General features: G+C 44.6%; 2 protein-coding genes across 3 annotated transcripts; both read right to left on the reverse strand.

Moving 5' to 3' along the window:
* Positions 1-4,070: 4,070 nt before the first annotated feature.
* tspan14 (tetraspanin 14) lies at positions 4,071-14,386 on the reverse strand. 2 transcript variants are annotated; one of them, XM_082557732.1, is made up of 9 exons: positions 14,241-14,386; positions 10,793-10,873; positions 10,179-10,229; positions 8,372-8,518; positions 8,115-8,285; positions 7,873-7,998; positions 7,757-7,804; positions 7,466-7,579; positions 4,071-4,839 (listed from the first exon to the last, which is right to left on the reverse strand). In XM_082557732.1, the coding sequence occupies exons 2-9, from the start codon at positions 10,871-10,873 to the stop codon at positions 4,774-4,776; spliced, it is 804 nt and encodes a 267-aa protein (XP_082413858.1). In that variant the 5' UTR covers positions 14,241-14,386; the 3' UTR covers positions 4,071-4,773. The 2 variants fall into 2 exon arrangements, with proteins under 2 accessions (XP_082413858.1, XP_082413857.1); XM_082557731.1 differs by having other exon boundaries at positions 10,793-10,925; positions 14,241-14,383.
* A 7,656-nt stretch (positions 14,387-22,042) lies between these two features.
* LOC309720524 (voltage-gated potassium channel regulatory subunit KCNG3-like) lies at positions 22,043-24,834 on the reverse strand. The gene is made up of 2 exons (XM_082557533.1): positions 23,892-24,834; positions 22,043-23,401 (listed from the first exon to the last, which is right to left on the reverse strand). The coding sequence occupies exons 1-2, from the start codon at positions 24,458-24,460 to the stop codon at positions 22,756-22,758; spliced, it is 1,215 nt and encodes a 404-aa protein (XP_082413659.1). The 5' UTR covers positions 24,461-24,834; the 3' UTR covers positions 22,043-22,755.
* Between the last annotated feature and the right edge of the window lie 2,579 nt (positions 24,835-27,413).

Genomic DNA, 27,413 nt, shown 5'->3' on the forward strand with positions numbered 1-27,413 from the left:
ACGGACGGACCGACGAGCATGCGCGTTTCCGACTCCGCCTGCTCTGGCAGCGCGCGCTTCGCCGGGAGGAGCGGGGGGTGGGGGGGAGCAGGAGCCTGAGGAGGTTCGGGTTTCAGAGCCACTGCTTCCTGTTCAGGTGCTGCAGCGCCGTCCAGCGGGCTCACCGCGCCATCACATGCCCGCTCAGGAGTCCGTGCCAGAGTGCTCTTGAGCACCTGTGAGTGACACACACGACCCAAGTACAAGGGCTCTGACGTCACACAGGAGGTAATCAATAAAACGTCTCTGGAGCGCCTTACATAGTTTCAGCCAATGAGTGAGCCTCCCAGGTAAGGGGGCGGAGTAAAGACTCCGCTTCCTCCAACAGCAGCGATGATGATCTCCAGCATTCATCTCGGAGATGTCGCGGGTCAGAACCACGTGACTGACTCACATCCTGTTTATGTGAAACACATTAAAGAAATCAGCTGTGATCAGGTGGCTGCAGAGGCTCCGTGTTCATGCAGAGGAGCACGTGTCAGCGCTGACCGTGACGTTTATCTTTAAAACATATTTCAAGTTGTTCAATTCCAATGAACAGCTTGAAATGGTAAAATGCTGAGTGGTGAACTGACAGAGGTTAAAAAAGGTAAGGTTATCCAAAACTGGAAAATAATGTACTTTTCTGGATTACTTCCCCCTCTGTCTGCATTAAAGCAGTGTTGGAACACCATACCATACCCTTGTGAGCATCAGCTGGACGGTATTGTAGTGCAGAAAGTAGTGTGTTGCTACAGAAATAATGAGAAAAAGGTGATTAACGATGGAAGACAACAGACCATCATAAAAATGTAGGTCTGTCCGACAGAGAAATTGCAAAGAAAGTCAAGGTGTCAGTGAGCACGGTTTCCTTCGCACTCAGAAACAAACTGACAGGAAGAGGTCTATGGGCTCAAAATGTGGTCATAAATATTTTGTACTTGTAAAAAAGATTTGTGTGGACTTAGCCAAAAAAAAAAAGTATGAATTTTGACCCTATTTTTCTTCCTTTCATCTGATTGGTCAATGTCATGTCAATCACAAATGTAACAATCCAATCAGAGAACAGCTGGGTTTGGCTGCCGGAGGGGCGCTTTTTTGAACTGCAGGTCCTTGAAGGGTGATACAGTTTGGAGGATCGCTATATAAATATCCGATAGCAGCTAGGTCCCCTAACTTTCAGCAGCTGTTGAAAGGAAAAAGTTGTGCTATATCAGTGGTTAGAAATACCATTAATACTTTAGGATTAGTTTAACACAAAGTCAGGGCTGACCCAGGACCATTGCTGTGAGTCACAGTGCGCAGCATAAAGGTCCTTTCACATCGGACGCAGGATGTGCTGCTAATGCTAACTGCTAACTAAAAGCAAAGGATCCAGAATTTGTTGCGCTGGCTGCTGAGCTCTGTGGGTTTTTGCAGCAGCTCTACCTGTACTAGATGCACCTGCTCCTTGTCTTTTCTATCTCTGACTTTATTAGTGATGTGCGGATCGATACTGAAATATCGATTCCTCCGATACCAGTCATTTATGTTCTAGAATCGATACTCATATTAAAATATCGATATTTTAGTAATTTAGGGTAAATTTGTAGGTTATCATTAACAGGAACAGAGTGCAAATAAACTATATCATTTGGATTGTCTACATTGGAAGGAACTACTTAGTCTTCCGCCTGTCATAGTCGTGACATATGTTTGTATAAATGTGTCCAGCCCCTTGTTGTGCACACTCACAACAATGGCTGAGCATAAATGGAGTCATGTGCAGACGTATTTTACTTCCACAAACGGTTGAGACGTAGTTTGCAATACATGTGGCAAGAAAGGGAGGTGTTTTGGCAACACTACTAACCTCATCAAGCACAAGAATATGACGAGCTTATGTTGAGGTGAACTGAAGAGGAGGAGTGGACATGGACAGGTGCTGCAAGGGCGAGACGGACGTCTCTCACGGAGTCCTTTAGTGCTGCAGGCAGGCAACGTGTTCAAATAGCGCACAACTTCAGTTTTTTTTTATTTCTATATGATAACTGTGCATTATTAAGCGATAAGAACAAGTAATCCGATGTCCTGTAATCATTATGATGCTATAATTTGAGATACAATAACTGAAATACGTTTTTGTACAAAGTATCGGTATCGGATCAGTATCGTCGATACCACCCTGAATTTAACTTTGTATCGGATCGGAAAGGAAATCAGTGGTATCGCACATCACTAGACTTTATGTCCTCTACAAGAGTTTGGTTTTTTTTGCTGGTTCTTCAAATGTTCAATAAAAACATGTATGCTAATTCATAACGAAGAAAGCTTTGTAATGAAGACTGTCATTTCCAAAACACTGCCCGCCCCCACCCCGCGGTCCGCAGCGCTGTTGAAAAGGCTGTGGAAGTCCCTGTATTAAACACGTAGACCTGTGACACAAAAATCACCACACTCGGACGACCACAGACTGTTTTCCTTAGTGGTGATGAAGGAAAACGCTGGGTTGGCATGTAAAAGAGCATTTATTCCCTTCAAAGACCTGCAGTTCAAAAAAAGCGCCCCTCGACAGCCAAACCCATCTGTTCTCTGATTGGATTGTTACATTTGTGATTGACATGACATTGACCAATCAGATGAAAGGAAGAAAAATAGGGTCAAAATTCATACTTTTTTTTTTGGCTAAGTCCACACAAATCTTTTTTACGCACACACAAATTCTTTTTACACATACAAATCTTTTTTACAAGTACAAAATATTTATGACCACATTTTGAGCCCATAGAGTTCTAGCAGACCCAGAGACACAACTGAAACACAGGCCAAGTTTCGGAGCGTTAACAGCTTGATAGGCGGCTCACAGGACAACATGAAGAAGTTATTATGGAGGAATCAACATTTGAACTCTTTGGTTCTTCACACAGGATCTTTGTACGCCGTGGAGAAGATGAAAAGACGGTTCCACAGTGTGTGGCATCGACTGTCAAACATGGAGGAGGAAGTGTGATGGTCTCGGGCTGTTTGCTGATCCAGGGTCAGTGACTACCACAGCATTCTGCAGTGCCATGCAGTACCCTCTGGTATGCACCTAGTTGGTCAGGGGTTCATCCTACAGCAACATAATGACCTAAAACACAAGACCAGGCTGTGCCAAAACTACCTCAGGAAAAAAGAACAAGATGGTGAGCTTGTAAACATGGAGTGTCCAGCACAGTCTCCAGACTTAAACCCCATCAAGCTGGTTTGGGATGAACTGGTCATCCCAAACTGCTGTCATGATTTCCCCAGCTTAAAAACAGAATAGAATACAACAGGCCTTTGTCATCGTTCACGTACAATGCAATCCTAATTTTACATGTGAAATCTAAGCCTAACCCTTATGTTTGAGACAAAACGTACGGAAACACAAACTAAAGATCTAAACACACTCAGCCTGCTGATGGGCCTGATATTAGTTACCTATAGCATTACCATTACTGGATAAAAATGATTAAACACAGATTATAATAAGAGATGATTGATCAGTGTGTAAGATGCAGTGACGTCATCACTGTACACAGAGTGAAGATGGAGGCTACAGATTTGATCCTGATCTGTGACATCATCACTGCCTCCATCCTGATATATTGACGACTGAATGACTGTAAACAAAGCAGCAAACTAACATCAGTCTGGGATTTAGCTTTTCTACAAACATGAACACCTGCAGATTACTTCTCTCCTCTGAGCTTTGACAGATTTTTACTTTATGAGTCAGAGTATCAGTCACTTGGTTCAGGTGCAGCAGGAGGGGAGGGTCAGAGAATCTGTTACCATGGCAACTGACTCAGTTAGCTTTAATGGTCTTTCTGGAACAGAAAACTAGTTTTCCTCATCTCGGAGTTAACAAACTCAGATTTTATTGGTTTTACTTTAAGGAACCAGTCAGTCACAGATATGTTGTAAATTCCTGTCTTACAGATTCATCCAATTTGTGACCTTTTACTCAATTAGCCGGGTTTTTTTTTTTTATCAAATCAATCAGTTTTGTCTTGTGGAAACTTGGCAATCAATAACTGATCAGGACAAAATAAACAAAGCAAATTTTTATTCTGGCAAATACAAAAAGGTAAAAATTCACTTTATTAGACACTACTTCAGAATAAATGCCTTTAAACAGGAAACAAAAGTAGGAAGTTTCAACAATAAAAGTCCTGAAATCTTTATTTCAACAAAACTTTATGTATTCAAAGCTTGTTAACAGCAGTCCAGTGTTACTAACGGCTGACTTAATCACACGATCACCTTTACAGGAACAGTTTGAATTTAAGGCTTCTTCTTTTGTGGTACTACCCAGGTTTGTCTTCAGCCTTCTGTGATGACATCACATTGATGTCACAGACCGGAAGTTGTTTATTCAGAAAATTATCAGCCGATTGATGGAGGTTAAGTACTGGTGATCCTCGGACCGCCCGCAGAGAACCTGAACTCTGTTCTAGGAAGCACTAAGCGGTAAAGTCGGTAGGTCAAAGGTCACATTGGTTTCTAAACATTCATCGAAGCAGCCTAGGGTGGAACTTCGTCACATGACCCCGAATAAGCAAAAAAACAAAACAAAATACACAAACAGAAAGTGGCTTCCGTGCTGTTGTACGTTCCCAGTTTACAACAGAATGCCTTGTTTCAGTTACGATGGCAATGACATCAGAGGAGGAAGAGGAAGAAGAAGGCACATCTGAAGAAAGTTGGTCCTGTAACACCTGGTGTAAGCTCCCCACCCTCCCCTTGCAGGCTTCAGTAGCTGAATTTAACCTTCTCGATGTCGGCGATCAGATTCCTGGCCAGGTAGATCCCCACCATCTGCTCAGAGACACATCAGCCAGTAAGTACTCAGGCAGACAGGTACACAGATAGCACTACTTCAAAGTACCACCAGAGTTCAGATGAGCTGATGAAAGCACAAGTTGTGCAGGTGAGTTTATAACAGATTATAAACACAGGTGTTGTAAAGAAATACACCTGATGAGGAGTGAATCTAACAGAGTGAGCAGGTGAGAGCAGAGACGGCTGAGTGGACTCTGTGGGATCGTTTAGCTGTGACAGCAGAGGTGGGCTCAGGTCATTACAAGCACCTAACACACACACCTGACAGCTGGAACCACTGGAGAAGCCACATTTCCACCTGTTCTTCTTCTTCTTTATCTAAATCCCTGCAGGTAGAATCGCACTCACCTGACCACGACTTTCTAAAGTCCAAAAGTCCTGAGTTAACTGAGAGAACAATTTCAGCTTTTAGACCAACACGAGCTTGTTCTGAATTTGATGGAAGCCACACATCTTTAAAAAGTTCTAAAGAGAAACAGCTGGAGGAACATTTAACAGATAATCATGATAATTTTCAGCAGGTGGGTCACATGATCGGGTATATCAATCAATCAAAATTTATTTATATAGCACATTTTTAAAGACCGAAGTACACCAAAGTGCTTTCCAGTAAAATCATGATACAGATAAAAAAATAAAAATCACAATATAAAATATAAATTACAGCTATAAATAAAATATAAAATAATTACATAATCTAAATGCAAAGCCAGATGTAAATTACCCTAATTCGCCTTGAATGCCAGGTTAAACAAATACGTTTTTAAACGTGATTTAAAAGACTGAATGGAATCTGATGCGCGAATATGAAGAGGAAGAGTATTCCATAACCTGGGTGCAGCAACGGCAAAGGCACGGTCTCCTCTGGTCTTCAGCCGAGACCTAGGTTGCACTAAGAGCAGTTGGCCCGATGATCTTAGTGCTCTCTGAGGGCTATACAGACAGAGGAGATCAGCTAGGTAGTCAGGTGCCATATTGTTTAGAATTTTATAAGTAAACAATAAAATTTTAAAATCAATTCGGTATTTAATAGGAAGCCAGTGTAAATTTGCCAGAACAGGGGTGATAGAATCGTACTTTCTAGTGCCAGTCAAGAGACGTGCTGCGGCATTTTGGACCAGCTGCAAACGCTGAAGAAGAGAAGATTGTAGGCCCAAGTAGAGAGAATTACAATAATCCAGTCTTGAAGTGATGAAAGCATGAATGAGTTTCTCCAGATCTTTGTGAGGTATGTAAGGTTTAGCCTTAGAAATTAGGCGTAGTTGGTGAAAGCTGGTTTTTACCACAGTAAGCGATTGTGGCTCAAGAGTTGGGAGTTCGCCTTGTAATCGGAAGGTTGCCGGTTCGAGCCCCGGCTTGGACAGTCTCGGTCGTTGTGTCCTTGGGCAAGACACTTCACCCACTGCCTACTGGTGGTGGTCAGAGGGCCCGGTGGCGCCAGTGTCCGGCAGCCTCGCCTCTGTCAGTGCGCCCCAGGGTGGCTGTGGCTACAATGTAGCTTGCCATCACCAGTGTGTGAATGTGTGTGTGAATGGGTGGATGACTGGATATGTAAAGCGCTTTGGGGTCCTTAGGGACTAGTAAAGCGCTATATAAATACAGGCCATTTACCATTTACAGTAGAGACCTGTTTATCTAGTTTGAAGGAGCTATCCATGAAAACTCCAAGATTCCTAGCAGCATCAGTGAGGTGGTTAGCAACAGGCCCGAATGTGCCAGTCAGTTGTCCCAGAGGCATATTTCTATCAAAAACAATAATTTCTGTCTTCTTTTCATTTAAAGTAAGAAAGTTACGTAAAGAGCATATTAGAGAGGCAGAGCTTGCCCACTGTGAAAACTACACATCACTGTGAACATCTAATCATCTACAGAACATGACTTCATCAAAATACCCTGGAGGCCTCCCTGGAGGGATGAGGCTGATGACTGATCCTCAGGCAGCACTGCGTTAAAAACCGACATAATTCTGAGATGGAAACCAGTCACCCTGCACATCTGGAAAGGCTCCATCAGTGCAGAAAAGTACAAACCGGTTCTAGAGCCACATCTGCTCTGTCCAGATGCGTTCTTCAGGAAGGCCTTCATGTCCGATCAGGACCATGCTAAACTGCATCTATTCAAGCAGCACGGCTCTGCAGAAGAAGAGTCCGGCTGCTGAACCTGCCCGACTGCAGTCCAGAGCTTTTATACCAACAACAGGACGAAGCAGAGCGAGAGAGACTGCTCAGCTCACAGACCAGATATTGTCGAAACGGTGAAATGATTTTCTCAGTTTGATGGTTTTCTGTTCTTTTGTGAATAAAATAGGAGTTTATGAGGGTTGGGTTGCTCTGTCAGACACCTGAACCACACATATGTGGATATTCGCACAAACAGCAATTTGTGTTTTGGGGCCCTTTGGATCTCGCCAATCTACCTGAAAGCCATCTGTGACACTTCAGAACGTCGAGAAAAACAGCCAGGTGAATGAATCGCCTGCTGCAAACCTCCAAAGGATGTGAAAGTTGTTCAGGAAGCCTCCAGCAGTGGGAACTTATCAGGTCAAAGTTCTGACGCTGATAAAACCCTGAGCCTTCTCACAGAGTAAAAGATGTTTGCTTACCTGCAGCAGGGAGATGACTACGAAGACGATGGCCACCGTGTACAGATTTCTCGGCAACCAGTCCTCCAACGCCGCAATGCAGCCTTTGGTGTAGATATGCTTACTCCACTCTGACTGCACAGGAACCCGAGAACATCAGAGAACGTTAGGCTGTGAGGTTCTCAATGGAACATGCAACTTATTTATACAAGTCTATTCCTCTGTCAGCAGCTGGGATGCCACATCGGCCTCATGTTATATCTGCTCACCTGTCCAGCAGGTGTTAAATGACACCACAGGAAGTGACCTCACCTGGTTGCGCCTCACGTCATAGCCACACTGAGTGTTCATCACCAAGTCCTGAAACAGATGGCAGGTTAACGGTTTGATTTCCTGCACCGATCAGAACTGATTATTGATCAACTCACAGCAGGATCTTGGATGCAGCAGGAGAACGGAACGCCGCACTTCTCTCTGCTACGGTTATTCTCGTCGCAGCTGAAGTACACGTTCTGGTTCCAGTCCTGCGGGGTCTGAGCGCCACAGCAGGCGTTCTGCGTGAGAATAGTTCCAAAGGTAAGACCCCAAAGAACTAAAAGCTGAAAGTTCCTCTATAAAGAAATAGTTCTCAAGGTTTTTTCCCCGGTACTAAAGGGAACAGATGTTTTACCATCCTCTGCACAGAGTCGATGAGGTTCTGCAGGTCGATGTCGTCTCTGTACCCCTTGATGTTTTCCAGGAAGAACTCGTTGATCCATGCTCTGACCTGACTTTGGAAAACCACCACCAGCACTGCCGCCGTCAGCTCCAGGAAGAAGATCAAGCCAATCACACCTGAGAACTGATCACAAGAACCACACAGAACATTTCAACATTGAAAATCTGATGCACAGCAGGAAGTTTCCAGCTTAAAATGTGTTCACGTACAAACTTCAGCAGACAGATGTTTTCCCTCAGCGCTCCCACGCAGCCAGCAAACCCCAGGACGAAGGTGATGCCACCAACTGCCAGAACCAACCAAACTGGGTCGAACCCGTGCACCCGGGTTACCTGGGTTAGGTCCATCAGCACTCCCTGTGAACCAGCAGAGAAAGCCTCATGTAGTCTGCAGCAACCATCACAGCAAAGTGGTTTCAGCTGACCGTGGTGAAATCGTTTTTTGTTTTTCCCCAAACTATGAATCAAATTTGGTGCTCCAGCCGAGTTTTGGTCACAGCAGGAAAATGTTTGTGAAGATGGCTGTAAATCAGGGCCTCGAGGGCCGGTGTCCTGCAGGTTTTAGACATCACCTTCAGTCAACGCACCTGAATCAAATGACGAATTCATTACCAGGGTTCTGGAGAATTTCAAGACATGTTGAGGAGGTCATTTAACCATTTGAATCAGCAGACACGTCTAAACCTGCAGGACACTGAGCCTTGAGGCCTGGAGTTCCCCACCCCTGATCTAGATGGAGTCACCTGTTATTACAGGATTGGTCGGCGTGGAAACAGGCAAAACCAACCCCCGACACCTAAAAGTCAAAGCCGTTGATCAGCTGTTCTTCGCATTGTCATCTAAAAGCTTGCAGTTTGAGAAAACAAACTGTGGTCTAAGTCATTTCAGTAGAAACAGCCTAGACTTAAAGTTTTCATGTGTTGATGACCAGTGTTGGTCAAGTTACTTGAAAAAAGTAATCAGTAACTAATTACTGATTACTCCCCCAAAAAAGTAATCCGGTTACTTTACTGATTACTTATTTTCAAAAGTAATTAATTACTTAGTTACTTTTTAAAAACACGATTTACAACCTGAACAGGTGATAAAGCGATAGATCTTTCAGCCCAATTCTACTTTTTCTGCATAATCCATCATACAAATGTAATCAAATGGAAAAGTCTCTTTTTTTAAACTTGTTTTATCAGTTTTAATCTTTTAACTTTATGCATCAAGCAAACATTAAATTATCTGCAACATTCTCTGACTTGAATAAATTAGTTTAACATTTAAACCTATTTTCTGCACATTCCAGCACATAAAATAAAATATTTTTGTGTTTACACTCAGTCTTTCAAATAGATGCAAGTAAAACACAACAGACAATAAATAAAGTCAAAGACTCAGCGGTCCTGTTGCTCTATTTTCACCTGTAAAGCAGGAGTGGGGTAGGTGGAGGTTTACCCTGGTGCAGGTGTGCCGCGGTCAGTGGAAGAATCCGCGAGTTTCCCATTACCTCGTTGCGCACTCGGTGCTTGCTTGGAAGTTTAGCGGTTTTTTTCGCTGTAAAAAGTTTTCTTCCCACGCACAACGGATGCTAATGGTTTTGTCACTTTTTATGGGATCAAACTCAAAGTAAGGTCAGTACTTCCACGCTTTAAACGCTGCACGCTCATACTCTCTCCGCACTCGATATATGATCCATTGTTGATCTGCACACAGCTGTTGTCACCAACGTCGCACTTGCTTACGTCACTGTCATGAGACATTCTCGCAAAAAAAATCACGGTTTTAGTAACGCAGTAACGCAGCGTTCCTACGGGAAAGTAACGGTAATCTAATTACCGATTTTGCAATAGTAATCCCTTACTTTACTCGTTACTTGAAAAAAGTAATCAGATTACAGTAACGCGTTACTTGTAACTTGTAACGTTACTTGTAACGCGTTACTGCCCATCTCTGTTGATGACTCATCGCGAGACTTACACTTGCTCTCAGCAAGACAAAGACTGAGACCACACCCCTCAGCGTCACTCACCTTCTCACTCCATGCCCAGAAACCTGCTGCAATGAAGGCAATGCCAGCCAGCTGCAACACAGACACACCAGCAATTAAACAGAGCCACGGAAACAAGACTCAACTGACCAACGTTTAGACCGATCCCACCCTGCTGAATTAATTCCAGATGTTTTACATGTGACCACACAGTGTCTGATTGGTTGGTCTGCTGCAGTCAGCCAAACTCATATAAACATGTCACAGACAAGAAGTGTTGGACAGACTGAACCTCACACAATCTCATCTGTTAACCCCACACTTCCTCTAAACAGGAAGCGAGTGACCTCACTTCCTGTCACCCATGGGCAGACAGGAAACAGAGTGTCTAGTTTAGCTCAGTGAAAGTCTGTACAGGAAACAGCACAGACACAGGAAATCTCTTTAGCTCTGTTCTCTTGTTATTGTTCTGTTCTGGTGTGTGCAGAACCTCTGCTGTATCTGCATGCTGCCAGCAGGGGGCAATGGTCTCCCATACTCATGTACCTTCTACTACTTCATTTTTTTTTTTTTTTATCTTTTTGTCATGGAAAACAAACGGCATCATGCCATTGAGGTCAGACAAGAGGAACAGGTGATAGATGTGTGAAACTCACCCAGAAGATAATATTGTAGCTGAACATCAGGTATTTGTAGCAGCAGTTGATCTCAGCATTCTCATAGCGATAGTAATACATCTGAGAAAGAATCCACACACTATAACCAAACAGGAAGTGATGCGCTGAAGTTCTGAGAAAACAGGAAACAGAGTCTGTCATAGTTTACTCAAACAGAAAATAGTTTCATGTAAGGAGCTCACTGCAGATGCGACATGTGACTGTCAGGTTACATCAAAGAATTTAACATCATCAGTCAGAGCGCCACACTGACCCACGCACAGATGTGCCATCACTGCTATTCACCTGGGGTCCGTTCTTCGTACCTCGCTTACTACATCCAAGATCAAATCATCGCGCTAACTTTGAGCTCGCTATTCCGGTTCTCCGAACACACCTGTTGTTGACGATTAGTATAGCTGGATGAAGTAATGTGAGATCACTGGGTGGCTTAACAGGGGCTACGCATCGATAGTAGAAACATTGATCGGCAACCCTTTGATTGGTCGGCGAAAATGTCGAAGGAGCGCGCTCAGTATTTTTCGGCAGCAGAGCAAGAACTCTTGATTGAGGGATTTCAGGAGTTTCAGAGTTTAATTAAAACGCAAGGGAACACTGCAAAGGCTGCAAAAGCAAGGAGAGAGGGCTGGCAGAAAGTTGCTGACAAATTAAACTCGTAAGTAATTTAATAATAACAATAATAATGGAGTGGATTTACATCTCCCACCCCATGCAGCAGACTGTGACAGCACTGAGCAGCTCCTTCAGTGGGAGACTGCGGCACCCACGGTGTGGGACGGAGAGATTTCGCAGGTCTTTCCTCCCCACTGCTGTCAGACTCCACAACAAAGACTTTAACTGATCAAGCACACACATCCATACATATGCAATAATACTAAGTGCAATAATCCTTTCTGTCATCGTTGTATTTTTACTCAGTTGTATATAGTATTTGTATTTGTATTCTATTTTTATCTTATTGTATATTTATTTTATTGTATTCTACTGTATATAGTATTTTATTCTATTCTGTACAGTTGTGTACTGTATTTATTCTTATTGTATTCTAATTTTTGCCTCATAACTTTTGCACTGTCCACTTCCTGCTGTGACAAAACAAATTTCCCACGTGTGGGACTAATAAAGCTTATCTTATCTTATCTTATCTTATAGCGCTTTTCAAGGCACCCAAAGCGATTTACAATGCCACTATCCAGTCACTCTCACATTCACACACTGGTGGAGGCAGCTACAGTTGTAGCCACAGCTGCCCTGGGGCAGACTGACAGAAGCCAGGCTGCCATATCGCGCCATCGGCCCCTCTGGCCAACACCAGTAGGCGGTAGGGTAGATTATATTATATTACATTATATCCTCTTTCACATTAGAGCCACAACAGGACCCACTAGAACATGGGAACAAGTAAAAGTGAAATATAAGAATATTCTACAGAATGGTAATATTTATCACTTATATTGCTTTTAGTCTCTTGCAAAGAGACCCTGAAATAATCTGTTTGTTTATAACAGCAACCAAGGGCAGAGCAAAAAAAGACAGGTGGTGGTCCTGCACCCCTTCGTCAACAAGTTGGTTAAGTGAATAATACCCTCAAGGGAAAATCGATATCTCTCTATGAGCACACTGTCGCGCTGAGCTAAAGGAGCTTGTCTATCCCGCAATATACGCTGAATTCTGAAAACTCTCCTTATCAATCTTGCACCTTCCGCAATGGGTGGCTCGCGTATACGGACAGGACATGGCTGCGACAGGCTTCCCAAATCCACCTTCGCTTTTATAGCCGTGGTCTCTCATCTTGATTACATGAAGTAATTTACTATTACTACTCTAAAATATGAATTACATCTGAAATAATCAAATACATGACATAGAATGATTAATAGTATGTATCTGTATGAAATCAATAAAAGGATCAAGTACTGCATTATCTTTAGTTACATTGATAATATGTATAAATGAAGCGGACATACCTGAGTGGGCGCGATCTAATCCTGTTTACATAAAGTAAGCCTGCTCCCAAGCAGGTTTACGCTTACGGCTCTGTTGCTATGACAGCAAGTCCCGGATGAGCTTCGGAGAACCGAACGATCCAAGATCACGCGAAATCGTCAACAATCAAATCCAGCTAACTTACTTAGCGAGGTACGAAGAACGGACCCCTGGTCCAGGCTGTGTGGACAGCTGACAGTCAGGTGACGAGTTTTCAGACGTAAGTGGTTAAGGTCAGGGGTCAGAGATATTTTGGCTTAACGGGAAGTTAGATGCTTTCAGAATAAAGGTTTACAACAGTATCAAGATTCTTTATTTGTCACATGCATAGTTATACGAGCACAACACGCAGTGAAATCAATACCAGTGTCACACACAGCTCCCACCCACTAACAGCTGAAGTCGACACAGTTCGTCACACTGAACAACACTTTAAGAGGAAGTTCAGATGTCAGTAAAGCTCCCGTTTCAACAACACTGAAGTATTAAACAGTCACACAAACGTTAACTTGGTCGGCGTACATGTTAGCATTAGCTGTTTAACTGTTAGCAGTGACCCCATAATCACATTGGCCATCTGTTACCATTAACGTACAGTTAGCAGACTTATCGCAGCTGAACGGGTCGTGGATGCAATGAGGGCAGAGCAGCCAATCAGACGCTTTCAGGCCTGACGAGCAGAGCCGAGCGAGGCTGCAGGCGGACGTGGACTTTTCTATTTTAACATCGTTTATTAAAATGTTTTTGTAGCAGCTGTAAGGTCAGTTTTAAAATGCTCGCAGTCATCAGTTCAATCGTTCACAGTGAGCGCTCTGTTATACATCTTCTTTATTTCAGCATAAATAACGCCGCTCTCCATCCATACTTAGCCCCTGCCCATAATGCTCTTCTTCTACAATAAATAAATGATTCGGATGTGTTACTTCTTGTGTTTAATCTAACGAATAAATTGGAGCTTTTTTGAGAAACGACGTCTTCGTCGTTACTTGTTTCACAGGGCGGGCTGAAGACAGCAGATGTGACCCTCCAATCGGTCTGATTGGATTCGGGTTAAAGTTTATTGATCAGGTCTTTTCACACTGCACTGATAGGGGTTTTATTGATCACAGTCCAATCACACTGAAGTTTAATAAACTGGCAAACTATTCCCTGTCTGGTCTTATTGATCAGTGATGAGTTCCGGTGATGAGTAATTGATCAGTTACTGAGTTCAGCTCAGGCTGACCTGTAATTCCTAATTAATCGATTATCAACCCACGTCAATCCGCAGAGCATCGATTATTGCCCACCATTCGTCAGTTTGCCATCATATTATTGACTGGTCTATTACTCAGTTTTGGTATCGACAAACAGGAAGTTCCTGATGCTAAATGTTAGCACGGAAAAGCTAAGGAAGAGACACAACGTATAAAAGCAGAAGCGAGCTCCTCCCGAAACTCACCTCCGATCACTGACCAATAGATCCTTCTCCCGCTCCGATCTCTAATCGATAATGTTTTAACTTTGAGTTGAGAGCCGAACTTCCTTTTCTTCCGCTGTTAACGCACTTCCTCTTCTTCTGTGGTGCAACAGGGGACAGAGTGAATCAGTGACACCTGCTAGAGGAGAAGAGAACTGCAACAACAAACGCCTGAAATCTGCGTTAACGCACCAACTGTTAATTTATACTGAGCACTGAAAAGGTTTTACACAACCGCGCAGAGAGCGAGAGAATAGAATAGAAGCGAATATTCCACTAAGTAACTAGAAGTTAATTTGGAGAACCAGCTTCAACAAAACAACGTTGGTGAAGTCTGGAGAGGCCTCAGAACCATCTCGGGCCACAAACAGCAGAACTCTCTGCCTGGGAGGGATGTGAGGTGGGCAAATGAACTGAATCATTTCTTCAACAGATTTGACTCAGCCATGAGGCAGTCTACAACATCGGCTGCAGACTCACCCACCCCCACTGCTGCTGTTCCACCTCAGACACTTCACACCTCCTCTATTCACCCTGCTCACTCCCCCCCACCCCCAACTGCAGCATCCAATACACACTCAACACAAGGCTCCAGCCTGTCTCTCTCAACCACCCAGGTTAGGAGGGAACTGAGGAGGATTAATGGCAAGAAGGCAGCGGGTCCAGATGGCATCAGCTCGAGGGTCGTCAGGTCCTGCGCGGACCAACTGTGTGGGGTGATGGAGCACCTCTTCAACCTGAGCCTGAGGTTGGGAAGAGTCCCACAGCTCTGGAAAACCTCCTGTGTTGTACCAGTGCCAAAGACTTCACGCCCCAAGGACCTCAACAGCTACAGGCCGGTGGCTCTGACATCCTACCTGATGAAGACCCTGGAGCGGTTGGTCCTGGCTCAGCTTCGGCGCCTAATAAGCTCATCACTGGACCCACTTCAGTTTGCCTACCAGCCTGGCATTGGAGCGGATGATGCCGTCATTCACCTCCTACATCGTTCCCTCGCTCACCTGGAGACCGCTGGAAGCACTGTGAGAATCATGTTCTTTGATTTCTCCAGTGCCTTCAACACCATTCTTCCCTCGGTTCTAAAGGACAAGCTGGTGAACTCTGGAGTGGACCATCACCTCACTACCTGGATCCTGGACTACCTCACCGACCGACCACAGTATGTGAGGACTCAGGGCTGTGTGTCGGACAGGGTCGTCTGCAGTACGGGGGCCCCACAGGGAACGGTTCTGGCTCCGTTCCTCTTCACCATCTACACTGCAGACTTCTCCCACAATTCCACCCAGTGCTTCCTGCAGAAGTTCTCTGATGACTCTGCAATAGTCGGCCTCATCACTGATGGGGACGACAAGGAGTACAGAGGTCTGACCCAAGACTTTGTGGACTGGTGCCAGCTGAACTACCTCCAGATCAACGCCAGTAAAACCAAGGAGCTGGTGGTAGACTTCCGCAGGCACAAGCATTCTCCACTGCAACCACTGAACATCCAAGGTATGGACATTGAGGCTGTGGACAGCTACAGGTACCTTGGTGTTCATCTGAACAATAGACTGGACTGGACTCATAACTCAGACGCCCTCTACAGGAAAGGGCAGAGCAGGTTGTACCTGCTGCGGAGACTCAGATCGTTTGGAGTGGAGGGCCCACTCCTGAAGACCTTCTATGACTCTGTTGTGGCTTCTGCTATCTTTTATGGTGTGGTCTGCTGGGGCGGCAGCATCTCTGCTGGGGACAGGAAGAGACTGAACAGGGTGATCCGAAGGGCCAGCTCTGTTCTAGGATGCCCTCTGGACCCAGTGGAGGTGGTGAGTGACAGGAGAACGGCGGCTAAGCTGTCATCCCTGATGGACAACATCTCCCACCCCATGCAGCAGACTGTGACAGCACTGAGCAGCTCCTTCAGTGGGAGACTGCGGCACCCACGGTGTGGGACGGAGAGATTTCGCAGGTCTTTCCTCCCCACTGCTGTCAGACTCCATAATAAAGACTTTAACTGATCAAGCACACACATCCATACATATGCAATAATACTAAGTGCAATAATCCTTTCTGTCATCGTTGTATTTTTACTCAGTTGTATATAGTATTTGTATTTGTATTCTATTTTTATCTTATTGTATATTTATTTTATTTTATTCTATTCTGTACAGTTGTGTACTGTATTTATTCTTATTGTATTCTAATTTTTGCCTCATAACTTTTGCACTGTCCACTCCTGCTGTGACAAAACAAATTTCCCACGTGTGGGACTAATAAAGCTTATCTTATCTTATCTTATCTTATCTTATCTTATCTTATTTAGAAAAGCGACAAAATATTTCAAAGTATATACTAGAGATGGCACGATACCACTTTTTTATGTCCGATACCGATATCATAAATTTGGATATCTGCCGATACCGATATGAATCCGATATAGTGTTTTTTAATCAACAAAACTGTTTTTTAAATATCTTGCTGCATTTTGTGTAAGTTCATACTCAAGTTTAAAACAACAACTACACTAAAGCTATTCTGTTATACCTGTATACAAAAAAAATATTTCATAGTTCAGCAATACTGATCAATCTAATAAACTTAGACCTACACCATCCTCCCTATTCTGGTATTTTAAAGAGTACTTAGCATAAATATTAAGCAACCTAACTAATAGGGTTCCAACTCCCAGCAACAACAAAAATAAATAAATAAAAAATGGGGAACCACCCCTCACGCTCCACCTCATGATGCTTAATCAACGTAATCAACCTTGATGTGATGCAGTGCACAGAAAATGCACAGAAATCAATTATTTTTCAAGAAATATTAAATAGATTCAACATCTTTCTTCAACAAAATTGCAGACTGCACAGATGGTACCTTCCCAAAGGAAAAAGTACTATAGCTTACTAGGGTATATATATATATATATATATTAGACTTAATAGTTACTATATACAGTAATTGACTTCTATTCATTTTGCATCAAATTAAAACTTTGGGTGTCAGATAATTATTTATTAAAAGCTAGACATTTTAAATGAGAATAAGAAAGAAAAGTATGTCTTTGTGCCCCCTTTTCCCTGTTAATGCCCTATCGGCCCCCCTGGCTAAACTTTGCTAGATCCGCCCCTGCACAGTTACCAGCCGTCAGCTGTAGAAAAAGATCCTCGAGTAGAAAGTAATATTAAATACATTCTAACAACAGCTGATCAAGCTTAAACGTGCTGCTGTTGTTCAGCCGCTGGTTTCCAGCCTCATCAGCAGCCAGGTTTATAACCACAAAGGAGTCCAAACGAAGAATGAGCTCTGCAAACTAGATAGGAAATCTGAAAAACTCTGCAGGAAGTCTTGAAACTGCAAAAACTGAAGTTGTGATCTCTTCCCCTCAGTTTTAAAAGTGTTGTTGTTGTTGTTTTGCCTCACTGCTCCTTATGTTCTTGTGTTTATTTTCAGTCAGACTTTAAGACCACCGAAATGATCACATGACTGGAACAGAAATTAGGTGATAGAGGAGTTTATTGATCGTATAATTATGAATTATTTGAAACACTCGGAACCCCAAAGAGCGGATAAATTTGTTTCTTTGTTTTTACTTGAGGCCCTAATGGATGAATGGGTTGCTAAATTTGGGAAAGAACTGACATGTATGTAAGTGGCATGTATGTTTTGACACCCTGTAGCGTAACCATGACAACAGCCAATCAGAGCTTCCTACTAATGTTTTTCATGGCCACGATTAACTTCCTGTCAGGCTGTCATGGTAATATGTCACATATCACTTATTTGAGGCCTTTGCCTTGCTGTTGCCAAGGAAACAGTGGCCTGGTGCTTTCTGTTGTCATGGTTACCGATGGTCAGCTGTGAGGATCAGCTGCAGTTTTGAAAAAACAATAACACAAACATAAAGTGTGTGTGTGTGTTCCTGTCTAGCTATCTTTCTGAGCACTGAAATCTGCATTCTACTATACTTGTGTGAACCAGCAGTCACTTGTGAGGACACACACACCGGTCCTTTTTGAGGCTCAAAATGTGGTGTCAGGGTTACAATTAGATTATGGTTAGGTATAGGGTAAGGGTTAGGGTTAGACATTCATTTTAATGGTTAGGATTAGGGTAAGGGGCTAGGGAAACCATTATGTCAATGAAGGTCCTCACTAAGATAGCTGAAAGGGCTTGTGTGTGTGTGTGTGTGTGTGTGTGTGTGTGTGTGTGTGATCTCTTACCCTGACATCTTGCTTCAAGCATCCTGTCACCATCTCCATGGCAACAGAGGGAGAACTATGGCACGCAGCAGCTTTGGAAGAACAAATGTGTGTAACATTTTAAAAAATCCTCCTCATTTTATTTTGAAAATCTCCTCCTGAGCAATATTTCTAATGAACTCTATTTCAGAACCTTTCAGAATCTCACCAAATAAAAGATGAGTAGAAAATGTGTGTGTGTCTTTCAAAGGTGTGTGTGAATAGAAACCTGCGTGTCCAAACTGAAAGCAGGATGTGTGTGTCTGAGCAGATGTGAAGGTCGTCAGATTAAAAGCGTGTTGAATGAATCAGACATGTTCATCGCCTCCGTGTGTGACATCATCAGTTTTTATTTGAGGGGAAACTCTTGGCTCAACTCCAGACACACCTGAGCTCAGTTAGCCCATTTAACCTCCGGGTGGGCTCAGGCTTTATTTAGCCCTGCACTGTCCCGATGATGATGGTGATGACGTTTGGTTCTTTCTAATGACCCCTGACCCCTCCTGAGGGCCGAATCCCTCAAAGGAGGTGTGAAGTGAGCGACACCTGAGGCTCTCCAGCCTCTCCGGGCTTTTGGACCGTTTTCCAGTCCTGTGGGAATCTTCGTGACTCTGAGCTGCAGAGATTCGAGGCTGCAGTTCTGTGGATGAAAATGACTGAAAATAGAAGCTGCTGTTCCGCAGAGAGCAGCTGAACTCACTAAGCGTGCTCACTGAGTGTGCTCACTGAGTCATATCTCCAAACCTATGAGCATGCTACACTCACTGCAGCTGCTTCACTGAAATCACTGTGCGTCTAGTAAAAAAACATCAATTTTATCGTTCACAGCTGCTTCTAGGTCTAATTGACAAACTTACTTTCATTCAATAAGCTGATTGAGGTCAAAGTTCAGCAGAGAGGTTGATCTTATTTTAATTTTGTTTTTGTGGTTTTATTTTTTGGCAGCTCTTCACCAAACAAGAGCATTTAATGAAGGTTTTAAATTAATTCATGCTTTGATTTGAATTATAATTGCTTTGTATTTATTAGAATTTTTATTAAGGTGGCTGCAATGAAACCATCGGGTTTTTTCAGGTGTGTTGGTTCACTGTAGACCAGGTTTGTTCTATCAAGCAGAACTCGGATCTGTTCTTGGTGAATGTTGGACTTTTTCAGGCTTTCTAAGTGCAGCCAAGCGATGGAGGGTGAAGGGGGGAGGGTTTGATGGTCTCAGAATCTCTCTGATGCGGTTCTGTTGGTCCATCAGATGGTGATCTCCAGTAGGCAGTGAGGCAGTACACAGGAATAACAATGAAGTGTCCCGTCCAGGTCAGCACGCCTCCTCAGGGCTCTAGAGTGCGACCAATTTGGTCACAAATGCGACCAAATTTTTCAGTGGTGCGACTAAAAAAAGATATTTGGTTGCACCTGTGCGACCAAATGTTCCGGTAGCAAAAAACAAAAAATCTGCAACCTTCCCTGTGGTCAACAACAGACACACATTATGCCCCTATCGTGGACTAAACCAATCAGAGATAGTAAGGGGCGGGACCTCTCTGATTGGCCGTGGTCCAGTTGAAAGTGCAGGTGGAAGTGGGAGGTGAGTAGCTTGAATAAAGCGATATCAATTCATTAAATCCTGAATCGACTTTTAAATATAACAGTGTTTTGCCAGAAATGCCAGATTCTCAGATTAAAGCTCACCAAACCATTTCAACAACAACCAAACAGCAAATGAGAGCAGGTACACGGATTCCACACAAAGACGTAAACACAGAACGGACCCCACGCATCAGAATCAGCTTTGTCTTTCTAGGCTTTCTCACCCGACGGCCCGTAGACGGACACGCTGTCGGAGCTTAGCGATCCTGATGCGTCCGGTCCGCGCTGTGATTACGTCTTTTTGCGCTGATTCTGAGCTGCAGGTTTTGTCTCTCCAACCAAAATTGAACAAGAACACTGAGAGTAGTAGTTCTAAAACAGCTGGGTTTATTTGAGGAGTTTCCATCAGGTTTCAGAGCCCATCACAGCACAGAAACAGCTTTAGTGAAGGTTACAGGTGATCTTCTTATGGCTTCTGATCTCTCGCCTCTGTCATTGCGCCCCAGGGCAGCTGTGGCTACAATGTAGCTTGCCATTGCCAGTGTGTGAATGTGTCTGTGAATGACTGAATGTAGTGTAAAGCGCTTTGGGGTCCTTAGGGACTGAGTAAAGCGCTATACAAATACAGGCCATTTGCCATTTACCATCTCAGACTGGATTATAGATGGCAGACAGTTGGTGTCGTAAGCCCCACCCTCTGTTCAAAGATGGTTGTTCACAGTGGACATGCTTCCTTCACTCCATCTGTCTTCTCTGTCCAACATGTGGGCATTCTCAAAGAGTGACCTTTGACCTTTAGATGCAGATGAACAGCTGGCTGTTTGCTGTCTCAGATACTATATCCATTCATGAGAAACTGAAGGGGTTACCACAGACTGGATAAAAAATCTGCAGGAAGTTATTCCTGAAGACTGGGTGATGCTGGTGTTTATTCTCCCCACAGAATCATTTTACATTTGCTGATGTTTCTGCAAAACAAAAGACTGAAAGGTTCCTGTGCCTCGTCTCTATCTGCAGACCCGGCTAATAATAAGCTGAACTCTGCTCCTGTCTCTGATCAGCCACGTCCTTCAGAGATGCTCGACACGCTGCGTTCCTGTGAGAACTCACACACTCCGTGAATGTTTTCTCTGATTTAAGATTTGGAGTCACACGGCAAGAGGCGATGAACCACGCGTGATTCATCACAAACTCGCTTTATTGTGACGACCTTCCCGCCTCCTCGCTGCTCTCGTCCACTTCCAGTTCGCTCGGTTTGTTAACAGATGATTTAGAAAGAGTTTTTTTAAACTCAAAGAGAGGAGCTGATCCAAGGTCAGCTTCAGGCACCGAGGAGATCTCAGCCCAATCAGAATCAACTAATCACCATCAGCACGCCACTTGGCATGTGCATGCTTGGATTTAAAAACATCAAACTAACGTGATGTGTGACGTCACACACAAAGAACACAAACAAACATTTGCTGAGAAAAGTTCACAAATGAGATGGTCTCGGCTGTTCAGCTGCCATGTTACTGATTAGCTCTCACTCTGAGAACACGCCAGGAGAACCCGTCAGACACACACACACACCCTCACAGCGTGTGTCCCCAGAGGACGGCTCAGCCGGATAGTAAAAATCTTGGGTCTCACGAGGCCCACGGTCTGTTGCTCTCACAGTTTGTCAGAAGCTCTGAGTGTGGACTTTCTCATCACTCAGGTGTTTCCAGGTTACTTCGTTCTTCGTCTTTATTTAGCTGAAACCTTCAGCATCTTCTCAGAGTCTCACCTGTAAAATATATGAAGAGGGTTTTTTTTTATGTTTCAGCCTTTTGTCTGACCTTCTGACATGGACTCCACCTGTGACACAGTGGGAGGAGCTTTAATGTCAGGTGTTTTGTGTGAATCCCATTGTAACTCTAATGTGAAAACCTGATTTCATTGTTATTGTATTTTGTGCAACACTGAGATGATGTTTAAATGATGGACAGGTGGAGTCAGTGAGGTTTTCAGGTTTAACCTTTAATGAGCTGATGTGGTTTTCTGATCGAAATCAGGCAACAGAGGTCAGAGTTCATAAACACATGAGCCTTTTAAACACTCTCCTAAATGGAGAGTTTGACATCTCTGAAGTAAAGGTCAAAGGTTAAAGGGGTCGCCTGTATAAGTGTACTTTGGTTCAAACCCTGCAGCATTTCACACAGAAGAAGAAGTAGTCAGATACTTCACACTCCGCCCGCTTCTCCATCCGGACATTCAAACCAAATGCTTTCAACACTTCAGCTGACTGGCTCTATGGTCATCATGGAAACAAAGGAGGGGTTCAATTATGCCACAGACCGCCGGGTTGCCTCTCATGCCTAACCTGAGGGGGCATTGCATGGTGTGAGTTTATCTCACCACCATTTCACTGTGTGAGCGCATTATTCCCCGACTCTTCTGAGCAACCTAACAGAACCTGACTGTCTGTGAGATCGAATCAGGATGAGAAACTATCAAAGTAAAGTCACCTGAGTCCTGTTTGGACTTGAAAACAGCAAATGGAGGGTTAGGTTATGTTTCACTACACCCTGTATTCAGCCAATCACACACACTCACTCCGATGGAGGCGTCAGGGGAAAACTCAAGTTGCTTTTTGATCGGTCCGATCGATTGTATCCTTCTCATTGTGATGGAGCTGATGGCAGCGCCCCTCCTCAGCAGCAGGATGACGGTCAGTTGATGAATTCGCCCGACAGACTGCGGCCACAGCGAGCTGAACGCATCTTCAGCTCGTGGTAGCACTGGACAAAGCTGTGATAGATGAAGGTGATGGGCAGCGCCAGCAGGACGATGCCGCTCACCACGCAGAGGCCTCCGAGCATGCGTCCCGCCACCGTCATCGGGTACATGTCCCCGTAGCCCACTGTGGTCATGGATATGATGACCCACCAGCAGGCAGCGGGGATACTGGCGTAGTCATGGTTTCCAGCCTCCAGGTCAAGGCCGTGCTCTAGCAGCTGAGCCAGCGCACTGAAGATCGCCATGGCAACACAGACGAAGACCAGGAGCATTACCATCTCACGATAGCAGCGACGAAGCGTCAGGCCAAGTGTCTGCAGGCCCATGAAGTGACGCGCCAGCTTGATAACCCAGAAGATCCGCATCATGCGAAGAACACGCAGTGTCACACCGGCTCGCTGCAGCTGCGAGTTCTCGCCCGTCAGGCTCGTCATGGCAACAGAGATGTAGTATGGCAGGATGGCCAGAAGGTCAATGATGTTCAGAGGCCGCTGAATGAAGTCCCACTTATCACGAGACACTAGGAAATGGACAATGCACTCTGCTGTGAACCAACCAATGCACACCGCCTCGATGATGCTGCAAGGGAGGGGCCAGAGGGGACAAATGAGAAAGCAGAGATAGACCAATGAGATGTTGCTGAAAATTAACAAATCACAGGTGGAGATGTCAGACAATCATTCACAATGGTTTCACACAGAAGGGGAGTTAAGTTATTCATATTAGGTACACTGACAATGACGCAATGGTTAACGCATTTGCTTGGTGAGCAAAAGGTTGCTGGTTTGATTCCAGCTGGAGACACAGATCCCTCTGCGGTTGTGTTGGGTAGCACATCTCACAGCCAACTCAAGCATGCAGAGCTACCACTGTGGCAAGAAGCTTTACACACACAGGAGCATGTACACTTTGTGACTTATCAGTCAATTATCAATAATCCGCTGCTGGTCCCGGTTTTCCTCCGAACTGCACCAGTTCTCTACCTGCTGCAGGTACCCATCAGAACTGGACCGGGTCTGTCAGGGGCTGATTCTGAATAGTGCAGTGTGTGTGTCAGTGTGAGTCCTACCTTTGCTGTTCCAGCGCTGTCCAATCAGGTAAGGTGCTGGCACATAGCATCACCATGGAGATGACTACAAACAGCACTGACACTGAAGCAAGGAGCTGCGCAGCCAACGAGGACGTGGGCTCCTCAAATGTTCTCCTCATCTTCTCCAGCCAAGGATTCTGCGTAATCTCAGGGCCACGTGGTGGCTCCTCCTCCGGGAAGAAGTGCACGAGGGCGTCAGACATGCGGTCGTCCAGAAGACGCTGGCAGCACAGCTGCAGATCAGAGCTCTCCAGGCCCCAGTACAGCATCTCGTTGTAGAAGGAAAGCTCACACATGTGTGGCACAAAGCGCAGTTTCCCGTGCTGCACGTACAGCATGATGAAACTGAAGGCCTCAGAGTGGCGGTCAAAGAAGAACTCATTGCGATCACGATCGTAGTCATCGCAGAGCTCAAGAAGCTCGCTCTCCGACACGCAGCGAAGCAGTCGACTGAGTCTGCTGAGGGGGAGACGCCTCATCAGCTCCGCAGTGTAGGAGAACCTGCGGCCACCAACGTTCAGCGTGCAGAGGCTGCTGCCACATTTCATGTTTTCTCTGCGTGAGGAGGCGTTGCCGCAGTTCGTGCTGGAAACCTTCAGACTCCTGCGAGCGCAGCCAAGATGCTCCAAAGTTTCATGTCAGCAGCCAAAGAGTGCGAGAACGCTGTTGCTTCTCAAGTTTCCTCCTCAGATAAAAATGTCTTTGCAGCTTCAGTGAAAATGGAAGCGTGTCAGGAATGTAAAGAAGATCAAATGAGCAGTGACCCACTTTCATCGATTATTTTTAGTCAAACTCTGAGAAACTGAATCAATGCCATAGACAGATTTCCTGCTCAGCAGAAATCAGCGAGGATTCTCTTTGACTTCTGCTGCATCTCTGAGAGTGAAGAGCAGCAGCTCACCCTCCTCCTCCTCCTGTCAGAGAGGGGGAGGATCACTCGCTGATCCGAAGAGTCCGAGCCAGAGACACTTTATATCCCCCAAAACCTCCTTCCTGTGCTTCAGCATCTCCTCATCCTCTGCTGTTGATCTTCTTCCTCTTTAGCTGTCCTCATTTTCATCACATATTAAACATTTAATCCTCTTAATCATAATTTAATGTTTCAGTGCGCATCAAAGCATGTGTGCATAATGATTTTATGAACTCAGTAATAACCTGCAGAGCTGTGTAAAGGTTTCCCCCTGCTGGACACAGCTCATCATCATCATCATCATCATCATCATCATCATCATCATCGGATTTTGGAGAAAACAAGGAACTACAGCCATGCAACAAAAACGAATAAAGATTAATAAATGTCTTTACAAGGCTAAGTTGTTCCAAATGTTTTACGAGCTGTAACGGTGAAGGTGCCCTCTGAGCTTATGCTTAGTTTTCGATACACTCAGGAGCAGCTGATCGGCCGACCTGAGAGAACAGGAAGTAATGTGGGACGAGATAATTAGAGCCTTTTAAAGCAATTCCAAAAGTGATCCTAAAATTTATAGGCGGCCAGTGGTTCCAGGTTAAAATGGGAGAAACATGCTTATAATTGTGTGTGCTGGTTCAAAGACATGCAGCAGCATTCTGTACTAACTGAAGATGAGCCACTGAAGAAGCACCAGCCCTCAAGCAAAGTTCATTCCAGTAGTCCAGCAGAATGGTAACAAAGGTGTGGATTACACTCTCAAAGTGCTGCCTGGAAAGAACTGGCTTTATTTTGGCCAGCTGCCTCAACTGGAAATAAAATAATTTTTCCACACTGGTTTGTAATAGTCAGCCTGATGTACTGGGCCAAGGAACAGATATCAACAAGGGTGTCAGAGTGATACCTGCAAACATCATCACTTCAGTCTTTTTCTCATTAAAATTGAAGAGGTTAAGGGCCTGGATGGCCTTTAAGTCTTCAACATACTTGAACAGCAGTCTAGCAGAATATGTTTCTGTCACGACGTAACTCTCTCCAGGTTGTTGGACACAGGTGCTACCAATGATGCCATGATGTACAAAACAACATAAAATAATCAATTTTTTACAGTAAGGCGTTCTCATAAAGCATATTATTCAACAACATAAACATTCACATTTTGACCTTTACAAAATGTTGACACATTCTGTGACTAACATATAAACAGCTCTGTCACAAAAAAACATCTTATTTTTCTAGCAACACATAAAATGCTAATTGCATACCTCAATGGCTGCATTAACGTGAAGGGAGCAATGACACTCACACTCTTTACCCACAGCTGGAAAACTTTGCTGCATCCATCTCCAAATCTCTACCACCCACTGAGAAAGGAAAACATGCTGCCCTCTACCGAGTGTGGCGTGTAACTTAAAATATCGTCAACTGTAAATAGATTGAACATTGTTTCCACCAATGTTTGTTTTAAAACCAACAATCTAAACATTACAATCTGATTTTTTAAACATGAAGTTGCTTATTTATTGTAGCTTAAAAACATAAAATTAACTTAAAATGCATAAAGAACCTAGAACTTTTATTATCATTATACAGTTGCTTGCACTGTGAAGTTAGGCAGCAAGATCACAAAGGTCTGAAAGTAAAGAAAACAATATACAAAAAAAGAAAAAGAAAAACAAGCATTACAAGGGCATCGTAATAAAATATAATAAATAATAAATAAGGGTGGAAGGTCATTAAGGACATGGATCATCTGCACATCTGCTGAAATATTGCATAGGAGAAAAAAAAATGGGAGCATAATAAATAGCAGCGACAGAGTGGCTGTATGACTGTATGGGAGAGGTCTGCTCACACTCTTGCATTAAGAGTTCTGAGATGATTGAATGTTGGGGTGGGTACAGTTTCCTCTGCGGTGGGGTAGGGTGGGCTGCCCCGGGTCCTGTGGGGCTCTGCAGTGCTGCTACTGTAGGCCCCGGTGTGGATGGACCTGGGCTCCCTTGCCTTGGTGGGCACCAGAGGACGAGGGTGCCTACTGGGGTCAGCGGGGGAGCTGGCCCTAGGGAGGGGCATCCTCCCTCGTTTTCCTCCCCATCCCTGGCTACCTCCCTCTTCCCGCTCCACCACACTCACCCACACAGGTAGGGCCTTGGGGTGCGGGTGTGTCACCAGGGTGCAGGGGAGACATTCCCCCCCCCCCCCTCTGTCCCCTTCTGTCCACCTGTGCCTCAATTTTATCTCACAACTTAGACATCCACATTACTTACACTCTCATAACACACATATATATGTAGGGCCTTGAGGGTGGGCACGTTAACGGCGTCCAGTGGACGGTCTGTGTACTCAAACCTACCTCTGGCACCGGTGCCCACCTCTCAATTTTAAATCCATGTAGACATTGAGGGTTCTCGGGAGGGGCCGTGCTAACACCTGCTGCTCTCTGGCAGCAGCACCATGCTCTCCCTTGTTTTAAATGCACTTTAGAACAACACGCAGCAACACTACACATGAGCGGGAGGAGGGAGGTATGGGGTCTTCACACACACCCCCGTTCTCTGCTAGCCATCGGGGCGGGGGGGGCTGGGAGGAGATGT

The sequence above is a fragment of the Aulonocara stuartgranti genome, assembly GCF_965226115.1.
Source record: "Aulonocara stuartgranti genome assembly, chromosome: 13".
NCBI classification, from domain to species: domain Eukaryota; kingdom Metazoa; phylum Chordata; class Actinopteri; order Cichliformes; family Cichlidae; genus Aulonocara; species Aulonocara stuartgranti.